Source organism: Gymnoscopelus braueri (genome assembly GCF_963280865.1).
Source record: "Gymnoscopelus braueri genome assembly, chromosome: 10".
Lineage (NCBI taxonomy): Eukaryota > Metazoa > Chordata > Actinopteri > Myctophiformes > Myctophidae > Gymnoscopelus > Gymnoscopelus braueri.
Window position 1 is genome coordinate 56,135,380 of NC_137611.1, and position 21,357 is coordinate 56,156,736.

At 44.3% G+C, this 21,357-nt stretch overlaps 1 protein-coding gene across 2 annotated transcripts in view; it reads right to left on the reverse strand.

Annotated features, from left to right (window-relative positions):
* Positions 1-21,357, reverse strand: part of ythdc2 (YTH domain containing 2) — a 71,183-nt gene that overhangs the window by 21,445 nt on the left and 28,381 nt on the right. For both annotated transcript variants that reach the window (XM_080440632.1, XM_080440631.1), the window contains exons 18-25: positions 21,123-21,205; positions 18,721-18,826; positions 17,067-17,186; positions 14,808-14,889; positions 13,352-13,542; positions 12,513-12,639; positions 4,634-4,842; positions 764-959 (exon numbers count right to left, since the gene is read on the reverse strand). In XM_080440632.1, coding sequence (XP_080296758.1) covers positions 764-959; positions 4,634-4,842; positions 12,513-12,639; positions 13,352-13,542; positions 14,808-14,889; positions 17,067-17,186; positions 18,721-18,826; positions 21,123-21,205 — 1,114 coding nt within the window. The remainder of the gene's footprint in view (positions 1-763; positions 960-4,633; positions 4,843-12,512; positions 12,640-13,351; positions 13,543-14,807; positions 14,890-17,066; positions 17,187-18,720; positions 18,827-21,122; positions 21,206-21,357) is intronic.

A 21,357-nucleotide genomic window follows, 5' to 3' on the forward strand; every position in this document is an offset into this window, starting at 1 on the left:
GGTTCTCAAAGTGGGGTCCGGGGACCCCCAGCAAAATGTGTTAATAAAGCGTCACAATCATTTTAACCCCATTATCCACATTTTATACTTTGGCTATTCAAAAATAGCAGATCTACAAGCTCACAGCGCGTCACTTTGTGCCACACTTCGAGCTTGTAGATCTTTTGTGCTATGTAGATATAATGTATATTTTCTTTTAAGCATTTTTAACACAAATCTTTGCTTCTGGGGGTCCCTGGCACAAAACATTTTCAGATGGGGGTCCGCGGCAAAATATATATCAATTTGGGGGTCCTTGACATGAAAACGTTTGAGAACCACTGGTCTAAACAACATGCAAGCTAAATAACATTCTGTACATCTGAAGGGAAGGCTTGTCCATAATTCCTGTGTCAGCTGGCGGGAAAGGTTCATGTCTTGAAGTGTCATGCCTTTGGTTGCCCTTTTTGGCATCAAAATATAATTACAGTACCAAGTAAAAATACTCATTATGATTGAACAAACCTTTTCAAAATCGTTAAACCTTTTCCCAAAAATAGCTGATCTACAAGCTCACAACACGTTGCATCGTGACATGTTTTGAGCTTGTAGATCTGCTATTTTCCAATACACTTAAGTATACAATAGGGCTTAGGTGATTAATGTATGTTTTGTCATAATAATCTACTGTAAACCAGTGACTTGTGAATAAAGTTGTCAAAAGGCGTAAAAAGGTACAATATTTTCCTCTGAGATGTAGTGGAGTCAGGCCTGGAAAACCTACCTTTTTGTATGGTGGGCTCCTGCAGAGCAGAAGCGGGGAGCCTGGCCGAGCCCCCAAATATGGTGACGGTGACAGGTGACACCATGGAGCAGCAGCGAACACTGGCTATCCTATGGACTCGCGTCATCTCGTCATAGATCAGCCAATCAGTGGGCAGAGCCTGGACAGACGCCATCTGTCCATTGGCTGGGGGGATCTGGGTGGAAGACATGAAAGAAAAGAAAAAGGTTCATCCCGTTCGTACAAAGTACAGCATCTCTTTAATTTCCTCCTCTCCAGGCGGACCCGGGGAGCCCTGAGGGGGCACCAGGCTGCCCACCCAGAACTAGCCTTTAACTGGGAACCCGGCTCATCATCCGAACCGGGTTACCCACGGGCTAAAAGAGTGACTTTGAGAGCTGTTTCACTGTACAATGTAAGTCAATGAGGAGCATATTTTTGGAATGATTGCGAACGCAGCGGAAGGAGTCGCGCCTCCTTCCGCTGGTGGAGCAAGTGGAGCTTACTATGAAACCGTGCTCGGGGTGTGTATGGCTCTGTCTGTGTATGTGTCTCTCTGTGTGCAGCCGCCAGAGTGCGCCAGAGTGCAGGAATGTAGACAATGCTCTGATTAAAATGCACGCACACACACACACGCGCGCGCACACACACACACGCACACGCACACGCGCACACACACACACACACACACACACACACACACACACACACACACACACACACACACACACACACACACACACACACACACACACACACACACACACACACACACACACACACACACACACACACACACACACACACACACACACACACACACACACACACACACACACACACACACACACACACACACCTCTCCCCATCACGGTGAAATAACACGGATTACAAGTCCGTAAATACACAATATTTTCGAGCTGCGTTCGCTTCCAGCGTTTGCGCGTCTTACTTGTCCTAATGAGTCTAATTAATGGAGCTATTTTTTATATCTCGCCCCCCTTTGGAGTTACATCATGGGTATGTACACAACCCAAACCTCTACCAAAGTGTCCTTTGTGTTGCCTGTTAATGTTTTCTGTTTAATTCATTTTTTACTTATATATAATAATAATTTGATGGTACATTTCTATTTCTGTTTAAAGTGTTCCGAGCTGTGAGCCTTGGAAGCATTTTAGAGGCAACGCCATAATATAAGCTGTGTTGTTGACTCTCTGTTACCCTCTTGTGATGTTTTGTGAATGTTTTCTTTTTTGGAATTTGGGTTAAGTTAATTCATTTACCATGTTTGCTGCTGTCTGCAGCAGCAAACATGCTGTCTGAGTGTAGTAGTGCATAGGTGTATGCCATTTTGCTAATTTCTTTGAAATGTGATTTTGCTACTTGCATGCATGTTTGCTTGTTCCATACACTGCATGAGAACACTACAAGACTTTAAAGACGTTTCACCAAAAAAACGGCGTCTCAACCAATCAGAAGGTCCCGTCCCTTCAGGCTATGGAACGCTGGAATCTCACTCACTACAGCTGTGCTAGTGTTTACCCTGCTGCTCTCGCAGCCAACAAGGGCTAGGCCATGTAGAATTGATTGCCTGCCTTAACTAGAAGAACGGTGTGCTCTTCCCCAGAGCGCAGATTAACGCTAATCTCTGCGAGGCCGGGTTGTCTACCCTGGGCAAGCAAACTTTGGAAGTCAGTCATAGCCACTTGGAATGGGGAAAAATCGTAGCCTTTCAAAGAATGTTAACTAATCTTCTTAAAGAAGAATCTGAAAATGTCAATGACAGTTGATAAAACCCAAAGTTTATATTATTGATATGTTGAACATTGTATTATTCTAGATTCTCATTTGTTATTGTCTCCGCCAGGCCGAAAGGCATGGCGAGAGTATGTTTTACCCCCTGTCCGTCGGTCCGTCTGTCCGTCCATCTGTCTGTGAGCAGCTAATCTCCGGCACCGTTGGCCCGGTCGCTGCTAAACTGTGCACACACACTCCCTGAATGCCAATTCAGAACCTCTGCCCCATTTTTTTTTCATGGGCCTGCCCACCAGGAGGCCGATTTGTGCAAAACCTATTTTTTAATATTACTCCTACTGAAATAATTATGACGATTATGACAATTGTGATCAGGCGATTATGTAATAATTGTGACAGGACTATTTCAGATACATATTTTGGTGTGCTGATTAAGTAAACACCGTACTACACCGTCTGGACATCATCTTGAATGAGATTCAAACCGGAGTAGCACTGTAATTACAATCAGGTGTGTTTGGTGGAGCGTGCAGCTATGGGAATCAAACAGATGAATGAAATCGAGATTCACGTTTATTCATAATGGTCTATGTCATCACACAGTACGTTTTCGTTTGACAGGAAGTAATCAAGATTGGCCTTTTAGGCACTTTTGGTATAAGGATATATATATATATATATATATATATATATATATATATGTCACAGGGTGAATGGAGAACCAGGTAGATTGAAGACAGAGCGCTCGTTTTTAGGCACAGGGCTTCGGGGCGAGGCGGGGCTTTTAGCGAGGCTCGCGAGGAGGAGAAGGAGGACGCTGCGAGGCGGGGGTTTATTACGTGAGGCTCGCGAGGAGGAGCTCCTCCTCGCGAAATAAACCGTCCTCCTTCTCCTCCGAGGAGGAGGAGAAGGAGAACGCGGAGAGGCGGGGCTTTGATGTGCCAACGCGGACTTGTCTTTTGTTGTTCCCCCCCACATAGCAACCAGGAAGCTACGCTAGGGGAACGCTGAACACGCGTGCACACGCACACGCTTGTCCACGACGGAGGCGCGCCGACTTAGTGGAGCTTGAGGCCGAGGAAGCGCGCCCTCGCGCCTCCAGGCGCGAGTGCCCGCGCTGACCGGCCGATGCTCTACTAGTCGACTCAGCGCCGTTTGAGTTGTAAACCGATAGGGACAGAATAGTTATTTTCATGGATCACTGTGTGTGTGTGTGTGTGTGTGTGTGTGTGTGTGTGTGTGTGTGTGTGTGTGTGTGTGTGTGTGTGTGTGTGTGTGTGTGTGTGTCAGGGAGAAAGTAAAACAAAAGCCAGAACACAATAAAAGTATCTTAACAGTCCTGCTTTCAATAAACCAAAAAAAGCATGAGCGCGTGCGCGTGTGTGTGCGCTTGTGTGTGTGTGTGTGACTGTGTGTGTGTGGTCGCAGCCATATACATGTTTGTGCACAAGCCTGGCTTGTGGCTCCCTCTAGTGTTGCTTCTACAGAATTGCTGGGTGGGTGGTAAAAACTAACGCGCCTTCTTCAATCTACCTGGTTCTCCATTCACCCTGTAATATATATATATATATATATATATATATATATATATATATATATATATATATATATATATATATATATATATATATATATATATATATATATATATATATATATATATATATATGGCATCTATTACTAGGTATGTCCACATTATTACCACGGATATGCTCTAAAACAGTGGTTCTCAAACTTTTTCATGTCAAGGACCCCCAAAATGATATCGGTGCCGCGCTATGAGCTTATATATCTGCTATTTTTAATAGCCAAAGAATAAAAGGTTAAAGTGGTTAAAATTATTGTGATGCTGTGTTAACACATTTTGCTGGGCACCCCCTGCCCCCCCCCCCCCACGGACCCCCACTGAGAACCAATGATCTAAAACTAAAAGTGTAAAATGTATTTTTAATTCCACCACGTCTTTAACCACTTAAACCATCCATTTTGTGGATAAAGCTTTTGCAGAATCGACAAGCTCACAATGCTCTTGTCGATCGGCTATTTTCAGCAAAAGCTTTCCCCACAATAACAGAACACTGAAAGCATTCAGAGAGGAAAGCTGGCCCAGCGTACCTTCTTGTTGCCCTGTGGCTGGCAGAGCACGGAGGTGGGATGGAAGCGGATCTTCTTCTCCTTGTTAGAGGACAGGGAGCAGGTGTGTCTGTCCACGTGGATGAGGTTGGGGTACATGCCTGCCACCAGCGCTGCCTTCACCACCGACCAGTTCTCTGAGTTCAGGTTCACGTCACGGATATCCCCGGCTCCGCGTGCACGCACAAAACCTGGCGAACACAGGATGGTCAGGCTAACTGTGATTAGCAACAGAATACAGAGCTATTTCATTTATTAAGGAGATTGCACACTGAGTCTGTATTTCCCGCCCCAGTCTGCTGCTTTATTACTTATACTGGAGGCTGGATTGAATTATTCACTGTATTCCGTTGGTGTTTTTTTTGTTAACACTTTGTCTGCTAAGCATTAAAACGAGAGTTATGCATATAACTAAGGTTCTACGAATTCCGGATTACCGCCAGAGGCAGTGTTTTCAACACCTGGATATTCATCGCGCGCTCGCGCATAGGTCGAATATTAATACCAACAAAGTCACTCGTGACCTGTGTGCACGCACGCCACCTATATATAGGTGCGGTGCACACAGCGTTCATCCTCATGAAATCTTTTCGTCGAGAACGAGATTCCGAGTGACAGTGACAGTCATCCGGAATTCGTAGAACCTTAGTTATATGCATAACTCTCGTTCTACTTCATTCCTTCTGACCGCCAGAGGCAGTGTTTTCAACACCTGGATGACTAATACCAACATAGTCACGAGGAATCTGCGCTTACCGATGTCGGTTTGCAGATAGAATGAACAGACAACACCACAGCCGTCGCCACAGGATGCGAGACGGCCAGGTTGACTATAAATAGGAGCGGGCAAAAGCCCATGAAAGATGAAGCCCATTCGGCTGCATCTCCTGGCCTGTTCCAAGCCTGTATCACTGAGGGAGAGGCTCTGGCAACACCCGCGGTCAAGAAAGGCCTTGGGGGAACCTAGAGGCCCACTGAAGACGTACATTTGCCTGAACGCAGCAATGAAAGTCTCCATTAAGCCAAGGCACAGCTGTGCCCTTCATCACAGACACATACAACCAAACTCCAGCCATCACAGCTATGTCCTGCCACAGAGCCCGGACGGGACACAATAGGCAGGTACTAGAATGCAGTTGCTCCACCCCTGGTTGAGGAGCAAACTAACAAATCAATAGGCTAGCTGACGTGAAAGGCAGAAAGCCTCTGAGGACGTAAGGAGGGGTCGGCCATATGGTAAACCCAGACCCATCGGAACCCCACTTTAACAGTCTCTGGCAATGGGCAGAGCATGAAGCCCACCTACTCACTTTTGCAGATGAAGCAGTGAGGACAAAGAGTACTAGCAGATAGTCATCTGAGAGCAGCCCGATGTACCGGCTAGGGACAAAGCTTCCAATACCACAGGCACGCATCATGAAGGCACCCATGCAATCTGTGGGGGCCACACGCGGAGAGCATTTCAATGGTAGAGAGGTTGAACCCTCTATTCAACATCATCCGCAGATATCTAGAGCAGCATAAGCACAGAGCAACGCTCCAACCTATACAGTGGCCCTTGTCCCAACTAGAGCACAGTTTACACTCGCTGGCGTGCAACGCCCTGGTGTACGATGCACAAAAATCCAGTAATGTTCGGACAATAGTTTTGAATTTCACTGGTCAATGACGCAGCCGAAGGTTAGGAGTGAGGATGCCACATGCACCTCCCCCCCAAACTGTGACAGGAGATCTTGTCTCTGTGGAGAGGCCAAGGCACTTCATTGAGAAGCTGCAGTAGGCCAGAGCATCTTGCCCTAACGGACTGGTCTGTCCCGGAAGGGAGACCTACAGTCAACAACGCGTTATGCCCTCAAGGCTAACGGTACTACCGCTCTGCCATACCTATGCACGTGATCCGAACTGCTATCGGATCCAAGAGGCTTCCAGTGGGAAACATGTCCGCAGCCTGGACTGTACACCCAACAAGCGCATTGCTATGAAATTTGCCAGATGAGGCAAGGTCCACGGAAGGAGCTTCCAAGCCTCCTGCAAAGACTGACTGGGTCAAGCGCCCCAGAAGACAGACTGTTGACATATTGTGTTATTGAACACGGCATAAATATCCTGAGGGCCAGGTGCACTGCACGCAGGTCCAGTGCATTAGCGACACTGGCTGGAGACCCTCACCATTCTGTTGCAGTCTTGGGGTTCGAGGCCCAAGCCACAAAATATATATGCACATTTGTACATGCGTGAAATTCGTCCGCTGTATTTATTTACCCATCCTATAACTACTAGGAGCAGTGAGCAGCCATTCTCCGGCGCTCATGGGGCAATTAGGGGCTCAGACAGGGACACACATCGACCCATTTCTGGCCGGGCGTCGAACCCGGGACACCCAGAGGCTCTGGCTCATTACCAAAGTAGACGCCTAGAGTGATAGGCGCTGTATAGGCGCTGTATAGGCACTGGATAGGCGCTGGATATGCGCTGGATAGGCGCTGGATAGGCGCTGTGTCTGCGCATCAACACTCGCATGCCGGAGGGCCAGGACGAGGTAGTTAAGGGAATGTCCAATACGTCACATTCCAGCCGCTGTGGCATGGCTCTAGTTAGCAGACCAGAGACTAAAACTGTGGCCATGAGCAACGGTCATCCAGCTCAACGGCTTCATCTAGTGACACCACCAGAGAAGCAATGTTTACAGTTTACAGTTTAGGCGTTTAGCAGGCGCTCTTAATCCGGATCGACTTACAGTAAGGTAATGTAAGTAAAGTAAGCAATGTTGGCATCAACCACTAGCCTTAGCTAAAAAGCGAAAGCGAGAATCATTCAGGCTACAGTGTCAAGGACACAGTATGATAGTCAAGAAGTGGCAAAGCGAAACACACTTCAATCGTCATATAGAATTATTTAAGAATATTGCACTACCAAGCACATAGTATTATCTGGATAGCAGCAGAGCGACATACACTCAAGCTATGATATCAAGTATTCACAGTATACTGCATATGTTGAATAGCAGTAGTGAGTACCAGGTACACACAGTATTAGTGGGTAACAGCACCAGAGCGAGATACACTCAGTGCTATTGATAACGTAGCCATAGCAAAAGAGCGAGAATCGTTCAAGCTACAGCGTCAAGTACATATGTACTTGTTAATGTATTCCGTTGTCTTGGACCCCAGGAAGAATAGCTGCTGGTTTCCTTTTGCCGCAGCTAATGGGGATCCATTGCCCATAAACAAAGCTTATTGATTATCAGTACACAGAGTACAATGTTACTAATATGTAACGCCGTCGTAGCAAGGAGCGAGAACCACTCAAGCCACAGCGTCAAGTCATGTGTCAAGTACACACAGTATGATAACCAAGTGAGAAAGGAAAACCGGTGCGCTTCCTCTGGATGCCTTCTTAGTTTAGGCAGTGGGTGCTCAGCTATGTAAATAACTCAAAGGAAAACCACCTAAGTGGAAAAAAGCGGCACTCCAAAATAAAGATTGCAAGACAGTGGCTCAGATGTGGTTTCTCATTTTATTGAGATGCTAACATGTTTCGGCCGCAGCCTTCCTCAGAGCAGATTAGGTTAAAAAGTGATACTGGGGGTGCATGCCCTTCTTTTAAACAAACACAAATTATCCCCACCTGTGTAGGGGGGGAGGTACTGCTTGTCAATCAATCAATTACACAATATCACTGTCACAGTCAGAACAGCAGTTCACAACAATATCAGTGCAAAAGTCACAGATCATGGAGGAATCACAGACATCAATTACATTTCTTTTTTGCGACATCACACTAGGAATGAGGAGTTCATCCAAAAAGCACTGAAAGGCCACAACAGGGACTCACACATCAGGGAGACTTAGGACATAAGGAAAGAAAAAAATATTAATTTCAGATTATAATCAGGTTGACAGTACACATTGTTTATCTATAGAAAGGTTGACAGTACACATTGTTTATCTATAAAAAGGGTTTGTAGGAGAAATCATTATTTAGGCCATTTGGTTGCATGGTGTTAAGTTGATAGATCCAAAACATTTCTCTCTGAGATAGCAATTTGGGGAGGTTACCCCCTCTAGGGGTAGTAACCACTTGTTCAATCCCTACAAAGCGCAAAGATGAGGGTGAACCATGTTTAGCCTCAAGATAGTGTTTAGCCATGGCATATTCAATGTTGCCTGTGCGTATAGCAGTTTTGTGTTCAGAGATCCTCAGTTTTAGGCATCTTTTTGTTTGGCCAATATAAGCCTTACCACAAGGACAGGTCAACATGTAGACCACACTGGTGGAGTTACAGTTGATGAAACTATTTTGTTTATACTTTTTACCTGTCAAAGGATGGGAGAAGAATTTACAATTGGTAGTATTGTTGCATTGTGCACACCGTCCACATCTATAGTTGCCCTTGAGGGACAGCCAGGTGGAACAGTCAGGATTAGAAAATGAGTGAACCAATTTGTCTCTGAGAGTTGGAGCTCTTCTGTGTGCAAAAAGAGGAGAATTAGTTGTTAGGTTGTTGAGCATAGGTTCCATCTGTAAAATCGGCCAATGTTTTAACACATTGAGTGCCAGGGCTTTTTTAAAACAGGGTACAGTCGGTGCCTGGATTTTTAACCATTTTTTAACCTTTTTCAAGTAGTCACAAAATATTTTCAGTGATCACCGTCCTCAAGGTGATCCCCTCATTACACACATAGAGGTCTCGTACAATCGGGGGGAAACAATTAAAAACATTAGGTAATCCGCTCCATAGTTGCAGCCAGTTGAAAATAGTCGGAAATAGTCAAAAATACATATTTTAGAAAAAAAGTACACAGGAGCCGAGATACAGGCTTTTGAAGTCATAAGTTAACCAGGAAGTGGATTGGAGTCTAAATCTTCGAAAAATGAAAAAAAAAAAACGGTCCGGACCGTTTTTGGCACTCAATGTGTTAATATTATTTGTTTGATCTGTTTAGAACAGTAGTTGAAATCTGACACAAAACACAATCTTGGAGGTTTCACATCTTTTTTACGCTTTGTTAACAAATATTTCCTAGGAGTCTGTTGAGCTTGATTCACAGATTGATCGAGGATATTTTGTGGGTATCCTCTATGTAAAAAATGATTCCTCATGACAGGGACTTGGTCATTAAAAGTTTCTAGTGAGGAACAGTTCCGTCTGAGACGTAAGAATTGTCCTGTTGGAATGTTGTGTTTCAGGTGACTGGGATGGTTTGAGCCAAAATGTAATAGAGTATTTCTTTCCATAGGTTTTCTATAGATAGTAGTTTGAATTTGGTTAAGAGGGTCTTTGGAAATGACCACATCGAGAAAGTTGACAGAGGTTAACACATTGGCTGCCAAAGACGCATATCTGCGTTCTATTTAATTTCTCGCCTGGCTGCCAAAGACGCAGATCTGCGTTCTATTTAAAAAAAAAAAAAAAAAAAAAAAACTTTTTTTTTTTTTTTTTTCGTTTTTTTCTTATTTTTAGACCCAAAGACCAAGGAGATATGATATATCAAAGATTTAAACTCCTATCCACTTCATTGTTAACTTAAAACTTAAAAAATCTGTATCTCGGCTCCTGAGAAATTTTTTTTTCAATGAAAAATCTCTGGCAGTCTACAGCTAAAAATCTGAAATAATTCTGGCAGGAAATGAGTTAAGCTCAGGGAGATTGTCATTCTCTGGTTCGAAAAAACAGATTATATCATCAATGTATCGTTTCCAAAGTTTGATATTGGAAAAAAATGGGTTTCTCTCATTTAGCACAAATTGATTTTCCCAGTCACCAACAACAATATTGGCATAGCTTGGGGCCACAGAAGTGCCCATGGCTGTGCCAAGTGTTTGAATGTAGAATTTGTTTTCATGCATGAAATAATTTTTTGATAAAACCAAGTTAAGCAACTCACAGAGAAAGGGGTTTGGAGGAATCTCTGTGTCAGCACGAGTTTGAAGTGCTTTTGTGGTTATGATAACCAAGTGATGGCAAAGCGAGACACTTGAACCATACTAGTATTATAATTTCATTTTACTGCCAAGCACAAAACAGTATAATCCGAATATCAGCAGAGCGAGTCACACTCAAGCTATGATACACACTCAAACTGTGAGGTTAAGCACACACAGTGGCAGTATTGGCATATCCCTGTATATCACGGGCAAAATATGCTGCTTAAGTCAGTACTGAGCAGCGTTTACCACTTGACATGTTTTGGCGCTCAGTGGAGTTGGGACATGTATGCACACACCTGTCCGGTAGTGTGTTATTCTCTGAACATAGCACCAAGTACATGTAGTAATAGGTACACAGTATATCGTCCAATAACGACCGAGCGAAGCACACTCTGGATGCTCTTTATTAGCTGCAGCAATCAAGCTAACAAGCGCCACATGCCTGGTAGATAGAATGTCTGCGTTAGAGTGAGAACCACTCTTAGCCAAAACATTCACAGAAGAGGGCTCATACAGTGGTGTAAAGTAACTAAGTACATGTACTCAGTACTGTAGTTAAGTACAATATCGAGCTTTATTTGTACTTTAATGGAGCCCAGTTCTCCGCCACTGCGCTCATTAACGCTTTGGTCGTCTCTTCGAGGCGAAAGAACACCTTCCATGAGACACATTAACCAGTCAATCTGGCTCCACTGCCGTCGTGTCATCGAGGGGAGAGCACCTCCTATGAGACATTCATCAGGCAATCAGGTTCTGCCGCGGTCTCTCAAAGCGGCAGAGCAGGCTATGTACTCTCAACGCTTTCGTCCAGCGACAAGCAGTAGCGGAGTGGGACACACTCACAATGCTTACGCTACGGTGGGCCGCACGTGGTTCCTTTCCTTTTTTTCCTCAGGCCAGCGACCAGCAGCAGCGGAGCGAGACACACTCCCAATGCTAGTGGTATATTCCAGTGGGCGCACGCTGCAGTGGCGTGGTCCCTCCAAAAGCGGCAGAGCGAGACACACTCTCAACGCTAATACTTTCCACTCCTTTCGTCCAGCGACAAGCAGTAGCGGAGCGAGACACTCACAATGCTGACGCTATGTTGCGGTGGGCCGCACATGGTTTCTCAAGCGGCAGAATGGGATACACTCTCAAAGCTAACACTTTCCACTCTTTTCGTCTAGCGACAAGCAGCAGTGGAGCGAGACACACTCCCAATGCTTACGCTATATGGCGGTGGGCCGCAGGCCTTATATTGACAATCCACGGAGACCCACGGGAGCCGCAGTGTGTACACAGATGTATACAAATGGTGTCTAGGGGGAGGGGGAGGGTCTCCTCTATCCACCGGAACAAAACATTTGTAACCGCGATTGGCCATTTTGTTGCTACGAGCCATTGAATAAGTCTCGTTTTCACCAAAGACAAAAGAAATCTGAGCTACAACTGATAACATAGGAGTGGACGGAAGTGCCCCCCCCCCCCCCCCCCCCAAGGTTAGTGCCCTGTGCTGCGCTGATTTTTTTTCCCCGCCAGATTGGGACGTTCGCGGTTCATCATCGGTGACGAGTGCCTGTAACACAGCCAGCAGCGTGCTGCGTGCGAGTCGCGCGACTGACTGTGTCTGTGTGTCAGGATTCGAGGCCACACTCACACAATCACGTGCAGCATGCGTCCCCTCCGCCTAATGGCTGTGTATCGGGCCGACTCGTGCTTTAGTGTGATTGTGTGAGTGTGGCTTCATGAAGTAAATTCCTATCCCAGCGGTCCCAGCTGTTGGTGCACGAAAGCGCTTCCCTTCGTCTGATGTGCCGCGCAGCATGCATTTTGACGACGCATGCGCACCAGTTATGGCTGCCTTTGCCAGCGCTTCCGAGCGTTTTCACTAACCTTTGAAAAACTCATAGAATGAGTTAAGACTCATCCCCAAAAGTGCAGTACGTACCGATGGCTCGGAGCTGTCCCAGCAGCTGTGTCCTCATCCCAACGATGATCTCCAGCGAGGCCTGGGACAAGAAGTTCTTCTCACAGAAGGAGCGCTCCCAGCCGTCATTGCAGGCCTTCTGCCATGCCTTACAACACCGCGGGACAAACACACAACACCAGCGTTAATTTTTGCTAAATTTGATCTACAAGATCTACTTGTAGATCGGCTATTTTCGGAGCACACCAAGCATACTGGATCTCTTCTCCACTAGTCCCTCCCTAACATTTTAGTCTAGTTTTTATTTGTTGACCAAATTGTCAGTATATTTAGTCGTAGTTTTAGTCATCATAGCTTAGTTTTTATCAGTGAAAACATGATGAGTGCGTTCGGATATGTGCACCGGGAGCGCTCTCACGTATTGGTTTGTATTGGACCAGTGCGCTCAGTGTCTTATATCCGAACGCACCCATAGTCGACAAAATACTTTTGTATGGGGCTTAAGGGTCCATTTGGTTCCATTTTCTAGAGAGTTATGAGGCTCCTTGAAATTAAAAGGTTTCAGAACCACTGATTTAAGCTGTAAAGATATCAAAATAGACTTTATTGTCACATCACATATGTGTTAATATGGTCGACTAAAATTATGATATAAATCAGGCAATTAGACATTTCAGGCAAAATACATTTTAGTCGACTAAATCAACCGACTAAAATCGTATGATATTTAGTCAACTGGAACTAGACTAAAGCTAGAATGACTAAAAAATGTCTACCGGTACATCATTCATAAACTACATCAAAATATGCTGTCAAAATGACCACTGGAGGGGGTTGAGGTCATGTGGTGCAGTGTGTACCTGGAAGGCTCTCAGCAGAGCCATGTGATCGCTGAAGGTCCCCGCGGTGAACCTCTTGCGGCAGAGCAGAGACGCTCTCTTCTCTGAGGCCTGGGCGGGTAGCACGAAGGGGTCGCGGTGGGCCAGCGTGCAGGCGATGGTCAGGATGGGGTCCAGGCACTTCAGAACCACTCCACACAGCACCATCTTACCTAGGGATGGGTAGAAACATGTGGTTTTACAAGTAGGGACCAAATCCAATTTGATGGGTACCAGACAGACAAAAAATATATAATTAATGAGTCAAAACTGGAATCGATAAAATCCTAATCTTTTAACACATTCCATGCCAGAGTTTAATCTCATAATGTACTCACCAGTGCCAGCGTTTTATTGTTGTTTTTTTGTTTTTTTCATGTCGCCACAGACCTCGCTAAATAAGTTAAAAGTGCGCGTTCATTTGGTTCTAAACACACAGCGGATCTGTGAGAAACGGCCAGCGAAAATAGTTTCCAAATCCGAGCCGCCATCTTGAAGATACAGCAGATCAACGCTAAACAGTGATCAGCGAGGAGAAAAACAACAACCGAGAAAATCGAGTTTTAAACAGGATCCCAGACAGGAAGCGGATACGATCGAAAAAAACGGAACCCGAATAATTCTGTTTCCGACCGGAAACGGAAATGGATCAAAAAAATTCGGAAAGTGCACCTGGGGCAATTTCAATGGGAATCGGCGGTTCGCGTAGATCTACGCGATTGGCACGCTGCGGCTTTAAATAGGTTCGCGTAGATCTACGCGATTGGCATTCAATGTGTTAAGAGTCAAATTATAATATAAATAATGTATTTGGCCGCGGACCCCCATCGGGATGGGTATTACAATTAGGCTACAAGTAGGATTGTCATGATTATGACCTGCCCAGAGTGAGGGATGCTCATAGGTACTCAACCAGGGGACGTTCATATGATCTTGTTCTCCCTAGTTTCAGGAAGCTTATGAAGGGGAAAAATGCGTTCTAATAAGCAGCCCCTACTCAGTGGAATGCCCTCCCTTCAGCCCTGAAATCCCTCAATTTCATAGCAAGATTTAAGAATGACCTTAAATCATGGCTCCATCTCAACACTAACTGGTCATAGTTAGATCCCTACCCCGGATAGCCCACTCTGCATTGGATTCTTTCTTGGGGTACCTCTTGTCCTATATGTATTACTTCTAACTTTATATGTATATAAGGATTTATTTGTCTTTGTTTCATGCTTGTTTGTACAGTTTGTTGCGTGTTGTTCTATGTCTCAAGGTGGACAACAATGGAAACAAGCTTTGGCTTTTTTGTGTATACTACTTGACGATTCATTGTGACACAAATAATTGCAACTTTTAGCATTGAACATGGGAACATATGCCTTTTCGGCTTTGTGCAACAGAAATTGCACAGGGTAGATATGACAATTAAAATTTAAAAAAATAGTCTTACCCAGGTGTGGCTCCACAGGCAGGTCAGCCAGATGGTACCCCAGCTCTGTCAGGTCCTCTGACGGCTCCATGGCATCTACCGTCTGCAGTGGAGAGAGAGAGAGGGGGGGGGGGAGATAGCAGGGGGGGGGGGGAGTTGGGGGTTAGAGCTGTCACAATTATGACATTTTTACTTGACGATTAATATTCACACAAATAATTGCGATCATTGACCAACTATTTCATCATTTTGGGGGTCCTTGGCAGGAAAAAGTTTGAGAACTACTGATTTAGAAGGCCTTTGTAGAATGGGCTTCAGGTCTTAATGGGTTAAAGGAGTCCCCCACACTAGCACTGTTTCCTAAACAATGAACACAATATGTAAAACGATGTTTTAGTTACATTGTTCCAGCTGTTCTACATACCAGCCAGCCGGGTGAAGAAATCACGGACTGAGGCTTTAACCTTTGCTTTTATTAAAACCTCAGAGACCAGTAGGGTTTTACGGAAGACACTCACAAACATGTTGCTAGTTTGACCACTTCAAATGCTCTCATCTTAAAATAATAACCGGAAATATCCACAGGGGGGTCCCCACATGATTTTTGGGGGGTTCCCAGATGACAGCAAAGTGACAATTTAAGGACTTTTAAGACATTTTTAATACCTACATTTTTTTTAACACATTAACCGCCAAGAACGTAGTCCTACGGTCCGTTAAATCCAACTGTTAAGCGCCGAGACCGTAGCCCTACGGTCCACGGTCTTTTCGCGCTATTCACTTCCGGGTTCACTTTCGGAATTTTTTTGATCCACTTCCGTTTCCGGTTTGATGACCGGAAATAGAATTATTTGGGATCCGGTTTTGACGATCACGTCCGCTCTCGTTCTACAGACGAAACTGAAACTCAATTCTCTTCCTGTAGTTTTTTCTCCTCGCATTTCACTGTTTAACGTAATCCGCTCTAACTACAACATGGATACCCCGTTTGACACGTGGTCTTCACTGGGAGATACAGTGGGATGTCGCGGATGTAAACAGACCTTGTACGGCTCAATCTTAAGGATTTTAACAAGATCTATGGCGACATGAAAAAAACTAAAAAACAACAAAAACACCTTGGCACTGGTGAGTACATTATGAGATTAATCTCTGGCGGTCGATGTGTTAAAAAGAAAGTTAAGAAATTAAATGAAAACAAAACATTACTGCATCAAAAGTAACAAAGAAACTATACTACAAAAACTGGTCAACATTGGCCAAATTATCAAATAATATAAGAAATAGACAAATATTGTGAAAATAGCCCATCTACAAGCTCAATATTTATCTGTGGAACCGAGTCAAACTAAATGTAATGCCTCAACTCCTACAATTCCAAGTGTTTGTCAGGGTGGGGGGTCCCCAGTTCAAATATGATTATTTTGGGGGGTCACGACCTGAAAAGGTTGAGAACTAGCCATAGAAGACAATAACCTGACTGAAATCAGCCCCCCTGGGGCATGCTGTAAATAGCTGAACTACAAGCTCACAACACGTCGCAGCACGACGCGTTGTGAGCTTGTAGATCTATTTTTAAGAGCGCAACCAAACATAAAATGACTTGTCTGACGGTGCGTTTTAACAGCGGGCGATCAGCGGGCGATCAGGATAGTATTTTCCGGAAGTGCATTATATGTCTATGAGAGCCGGCGACTACTGGCGATAGGGCGAAGTGGGCGGGGGGGCGATGAAAGATGGATTTTCTTTATCTTTTGGACGATGTCGCCCGGGATCGCCCGAGAGTCGCCCGCTGTTAAAACGTACTGTTAGTTGTACTGGATCTCTTCTCCACTCATAGGTGCCGATAGGGGGGGGGGGGCTTCGGGTCCAAAGCCCCCACGCTCAATTGGTCAGCCCCCTCATGAATCTCAGATGTCAGGCTCAAAGTTACAGTACCATTACTATTACTATAGCAGGCGCAGATAGGTGTTAACACGCCGTTGAGACCTAGAACAATAGCCCAGACAGAGAAACGGTCGCGGCTGGGGGGGGGGGGGGGGGGGATATTGCGGTTCGAGTTGAGCCCCCACGGCCGCGCACATAAATCGGCGCGCCTGTCTCCACTAGTCCCTCCTCAACATTTTAGTCTAGTTTTTATTTGTTGAGGAAATTGTCAATATATTTAGTCTTAGTTTTAGTCACCATAGCTTAGTTTTTATTTAGTCAGTGAAAAAAGGTAGTCGACAGACCTTTTTTTAGTCATAGTTTTAGTTGACGAAATTGTGTGGATGTTCTTACCTTGAGCATGTGCACAGCGTTCTTCACGATGTGGATGGGAGGTGGTTCTGGAGCTCTGGCCAGGAAGTCAGCGACGGGACAGTTGATTGGAGCCAGTAGTTTGGTGTGCAGACACAGCTCCTGAAACATTACAATCACAGGGATTCACCACTTAAACCCTCTATTCTTAGTAAAAACCTGATTTGCAACTGCTGCTTTTTTTTACAATCTGTCTGGTACATTATGTTAATACAATGTTAAGTTGTATTATAATTAGTACATGTGTATGGTACATTATGTTAATACAATGTAAGTTACATTATAACTAGTTGGTCTCGCTGCTCTTCTTTTGAGAGATTTACATTCTGTGGTCAGGTGGGACACCTACTGGCTGATAAGAGGTACTGCATCAAAATGCATTTCAGCCTCTACTCAAAAGGAGTACGCTTGTTTCTACACAGCTGCGTGTGATACGCAATATTCCCTCAGGCTCTACTGTATACTGTACGGAAGGAAAATGCATTCATTTCACGATGAATCGAAATGATTTTTAATTAAAGTAAAGTGCAATTGATTACCTCTATAAACATGCTATTATTAACACAATCAAGCAACTGAATTGAACAAAATAGCGCCTTCTGCTTGTTTCCTGGTACGCAAAACAGCAATGCAGTCTCTCAGAAAGGAGGAGTTTTGCACACATCGGAGTTATCTCTCATAGAGATGAGAGATAACGTAGGTTCTCATGGAACTGAATGGACTAAACGGAATAAAGGACAGGACACACAGCTGTATGGAGACGAGACGTTATATAGCTCAAGTAGACATTTCGGAGCTCTTGCAGGGGACACTGGTTTAAACCCCTTTCTGTTAAAGTGGTAGTTCAGTCAAAAAAATACTTTATTTCTATCGTTTACTCACCCCTTTATTTCTATCGTTTACTCACCCCATGATGTCTTGAATACAAGGAGAATTGTCATTGAATTTTAAATAAAACCTTTTAAATATTGATTTGATGCTCAAATTAACCTTAGGAAGTATTATGTTGTTTTTTATTTGCACATGCATTCCATAAATTCCATAGGGCTAGACCACACATGCACAAATGACATCAACTTGCGATGGGCATTGTCCCACTTGGAAGTATTTCTAAAATAGTTATAGAGGGCAATTATGTATTAAGGCATATAAGGCTTATTAGGCAGGGATCCGTTTGATCGCAGCCTCCGTTTACTTTAATTCATCAAGTATTTTCTTAATTTTTTGGGGGATTTCTTCATTCACCGTAAAAGGAACGTTATACAAATGACAAATCTCCTTGTATTCAAGACCTCAAGGGGTGAGTAAACGATAGAAATAGTCATTTTTGGGGTGAACTACCCCTGCCAGCAAACTAAACATACGCAATCACATAATATATGCACTCTGATGATTCAGCCAGTTTGTGCACATATAAACTGAAAGGCAACAAAGTGTTTGTGAGGTTTAGCTAGCAATCAGTGGTTGTTTTAGTTAACTAAAACTAGACCAGTGGTTGTTATGCAAGGGATAATCAAAGGGGAGCAGATTTTGACTAACTCATCAGTGTGTGCCATGGTCAAAGACAGATTGAAAACCACTGTGCTAGAAGGGCAGGGAGGTGATGGAGGTAGATGTGATGATGGGTGTGTTGTACCTGTAGTGGCATCCTCAGTAGCTGCGGAACCTGGAACTCCTGCATGCTGTTGAAGCGCAGGCTGCTGAACATGTGGAAGCAGATCCCAGGCTTACACCTTCCAGCCCTGAAGGATATAACAGTTACATATACAATCACCTTCCAGCCCTGAAGGACATACAGGTACATATAGAATCACGGTCCTGCCCTGAAGGACATACAGGTACATCTAGAATCACCTACCAGATCTGAAGACATAGTTACAGTACATATAGAATCACCTACCAGGCCTGAAGACAGAGTTACATATAGAATCACACCACACATTCAATTCAGACGGGGAGTGACTAGCGTACCTAGTAATTCATTTTCAATGAGAGGTGAGGGCAATCTGACAGGCGGAGCGACAAGCGAGCACACACCCGTCAAACTGTCACGTTTGTGCTTGTTTCACGCACACGCCCCCGTCCGGGACAAGAGCTGGATTATTAAATATGTCATTAATTGCTTTGCATATTTAAGTTATTTGTCGTGCCCTGTGCAATCTTTGATAACGAGGCCTAAAATGCAAATAAATTAAATGTTCCAATGTGCAATCAATGCCAAATCGTTAAATCGTTAATTACAATAGTTTGTATGACAATTAATCGTCAACTTAAATTTTGCAATCGTGACAGCCCTAGCTCACATCTGAGAAGCCCAACTCTAATCATACCAGTGTCATCACAGCCAACGGCTACATTTACATTGGACCAACAACATCAAGGTGCGTTCAGACCTGAAAATATTGTTTTTGTTGGAGCGGCGTGATTACATACAAAGTCAATGCAAAGACGCGACGAGGCGGGACCGGGAGCGATGTTACATCAAGTGGCGCGAACGAGGCGACGCGAACGAAGCCTCTGTATCTTCGCTCCAGTTGGAAAATTACAAGTGAAGGGACGTTTGCTTCCCCCCTACTTCATCCATCCCATCCTGACAGCCAATCAGTGTTGATATTGTTCTGTAGGATATATTTGGTTTTATTAAACCAGACCATAGGCCTAGCTAGATACAAGCCCTTGCAGAGACATAGGAACTAATTTTGCTGCTCATAAATGATATAGTATAGCAGTGGCTTTTAAAAGAGCCGTCTTGGGTGTTCTCGTAACCCTGAGGTACAAAATGGGACCGTCGGGTTCATTTGGTTACACACCCAAAGTTAAATTAACACCGTAAATTAACTGGAGGGGTCCCTGTGTACATTTTATATCTGTTTTAGCCTATGTGCTTGGAAACAAAACTAGCCCTTGTCAATGTGTTCTATTTACTCCCAAGTCCCAAAGGTGCCATCTCGCCGAGCGGGTAGTCCTGTTCAATCTCCCCAGGCAGAAGGCTGGGAAGGAGGTAAAATGCACGCCCGACTTAGTCTGTGTTTCTGACAGCTTGATTATAAACGATGATGAGGTCGATATATTTTAGTCATGAAATAGAAAATAGCCGCTCAATCTTTGTTTCGTTTTGGGTGTTTTTGTAACCCCGAGAGTGTACATAATAGAACCAAATGGACCTGCGGTCCATTTACATCCCAGAGTTAAATTAACACGGTAAATTAAGGTCCCTGTGCACATTTTCTATCTGTTGTATGCCTGCAAACAAAACAGGCCCACGATTCAAATTGGTATTTGAGTCAACAAACTGCGTTTTCTACTGACATGACATCTGAGCGGGGAGGACCAGGACCTGCTCTGTGCTCTGTCATCCCCGGTCAGTACAGTGGCCGGCCGGGACGGGATGGAGAAAAACACACGGTCGGTCGGTGTGTGTTTTTGACAACTTGATGGAGAAGAGTACGGTAATTTTTCCCACAGTCGCGTCGCAAACTAGTGAAGCGACGGGACACATTTTTATTTGCCAACGCTGACCAGCGCGACCAAAGTGAAGTGATTGAAGCGACTAGAAAAAAGATATATCTCCAGGTCTGAATGCATCTATAGGGATGCACCATATTGGAATTTTGGCCGATGTCCAATTACCGATTGATTGCATGGTCAAATCAACCGATACAAGTTTCCAGTAGGGTTTACCTTACACTTGTTATACAGTAAATGTGATTCTGGGTGCAGATGCAGACTGCATTCTGCTGTGCATTCTTATTAAACGTTTTATTAGGCCTACTGATGCACATCGTTACCTACACATTGAATTGCATATTGAATAAGACAGTAAACCATGATGTGCGTTGATATTCTGGATACTGTGTGCATGCAAATATGGCCCAAAAAATATAAAACATTATACTAGAGGTGTGTAGTTGAGTTCTGTTTACAGGGCCTTAGTCATTAGTGGACACATTTACAGACACAATGACATACTGTACGTGTACACACAGACAGGTAGAAAGATAAACAATAGTTTGACACAAACAAGTTTTTTTCTTTTACCTTCCCTTCCTCTGCAGAGCGCTGGCTTTAGAGATCCATCCCATCTTCAGCATGCTCACATGGTTGATGGCATCAAACGACTTCTACAAGAGGGTCACATACATACGTTTTGTTTAGATCAGCAATACTCTAACTTTTGAAATGCATAACACCACGGACCCCCATTTCATACCACTTTTATCTATGGGACTCCAAAACGATGTAAAAGCCTCTGTTTATTTAACACTGAGAGTGC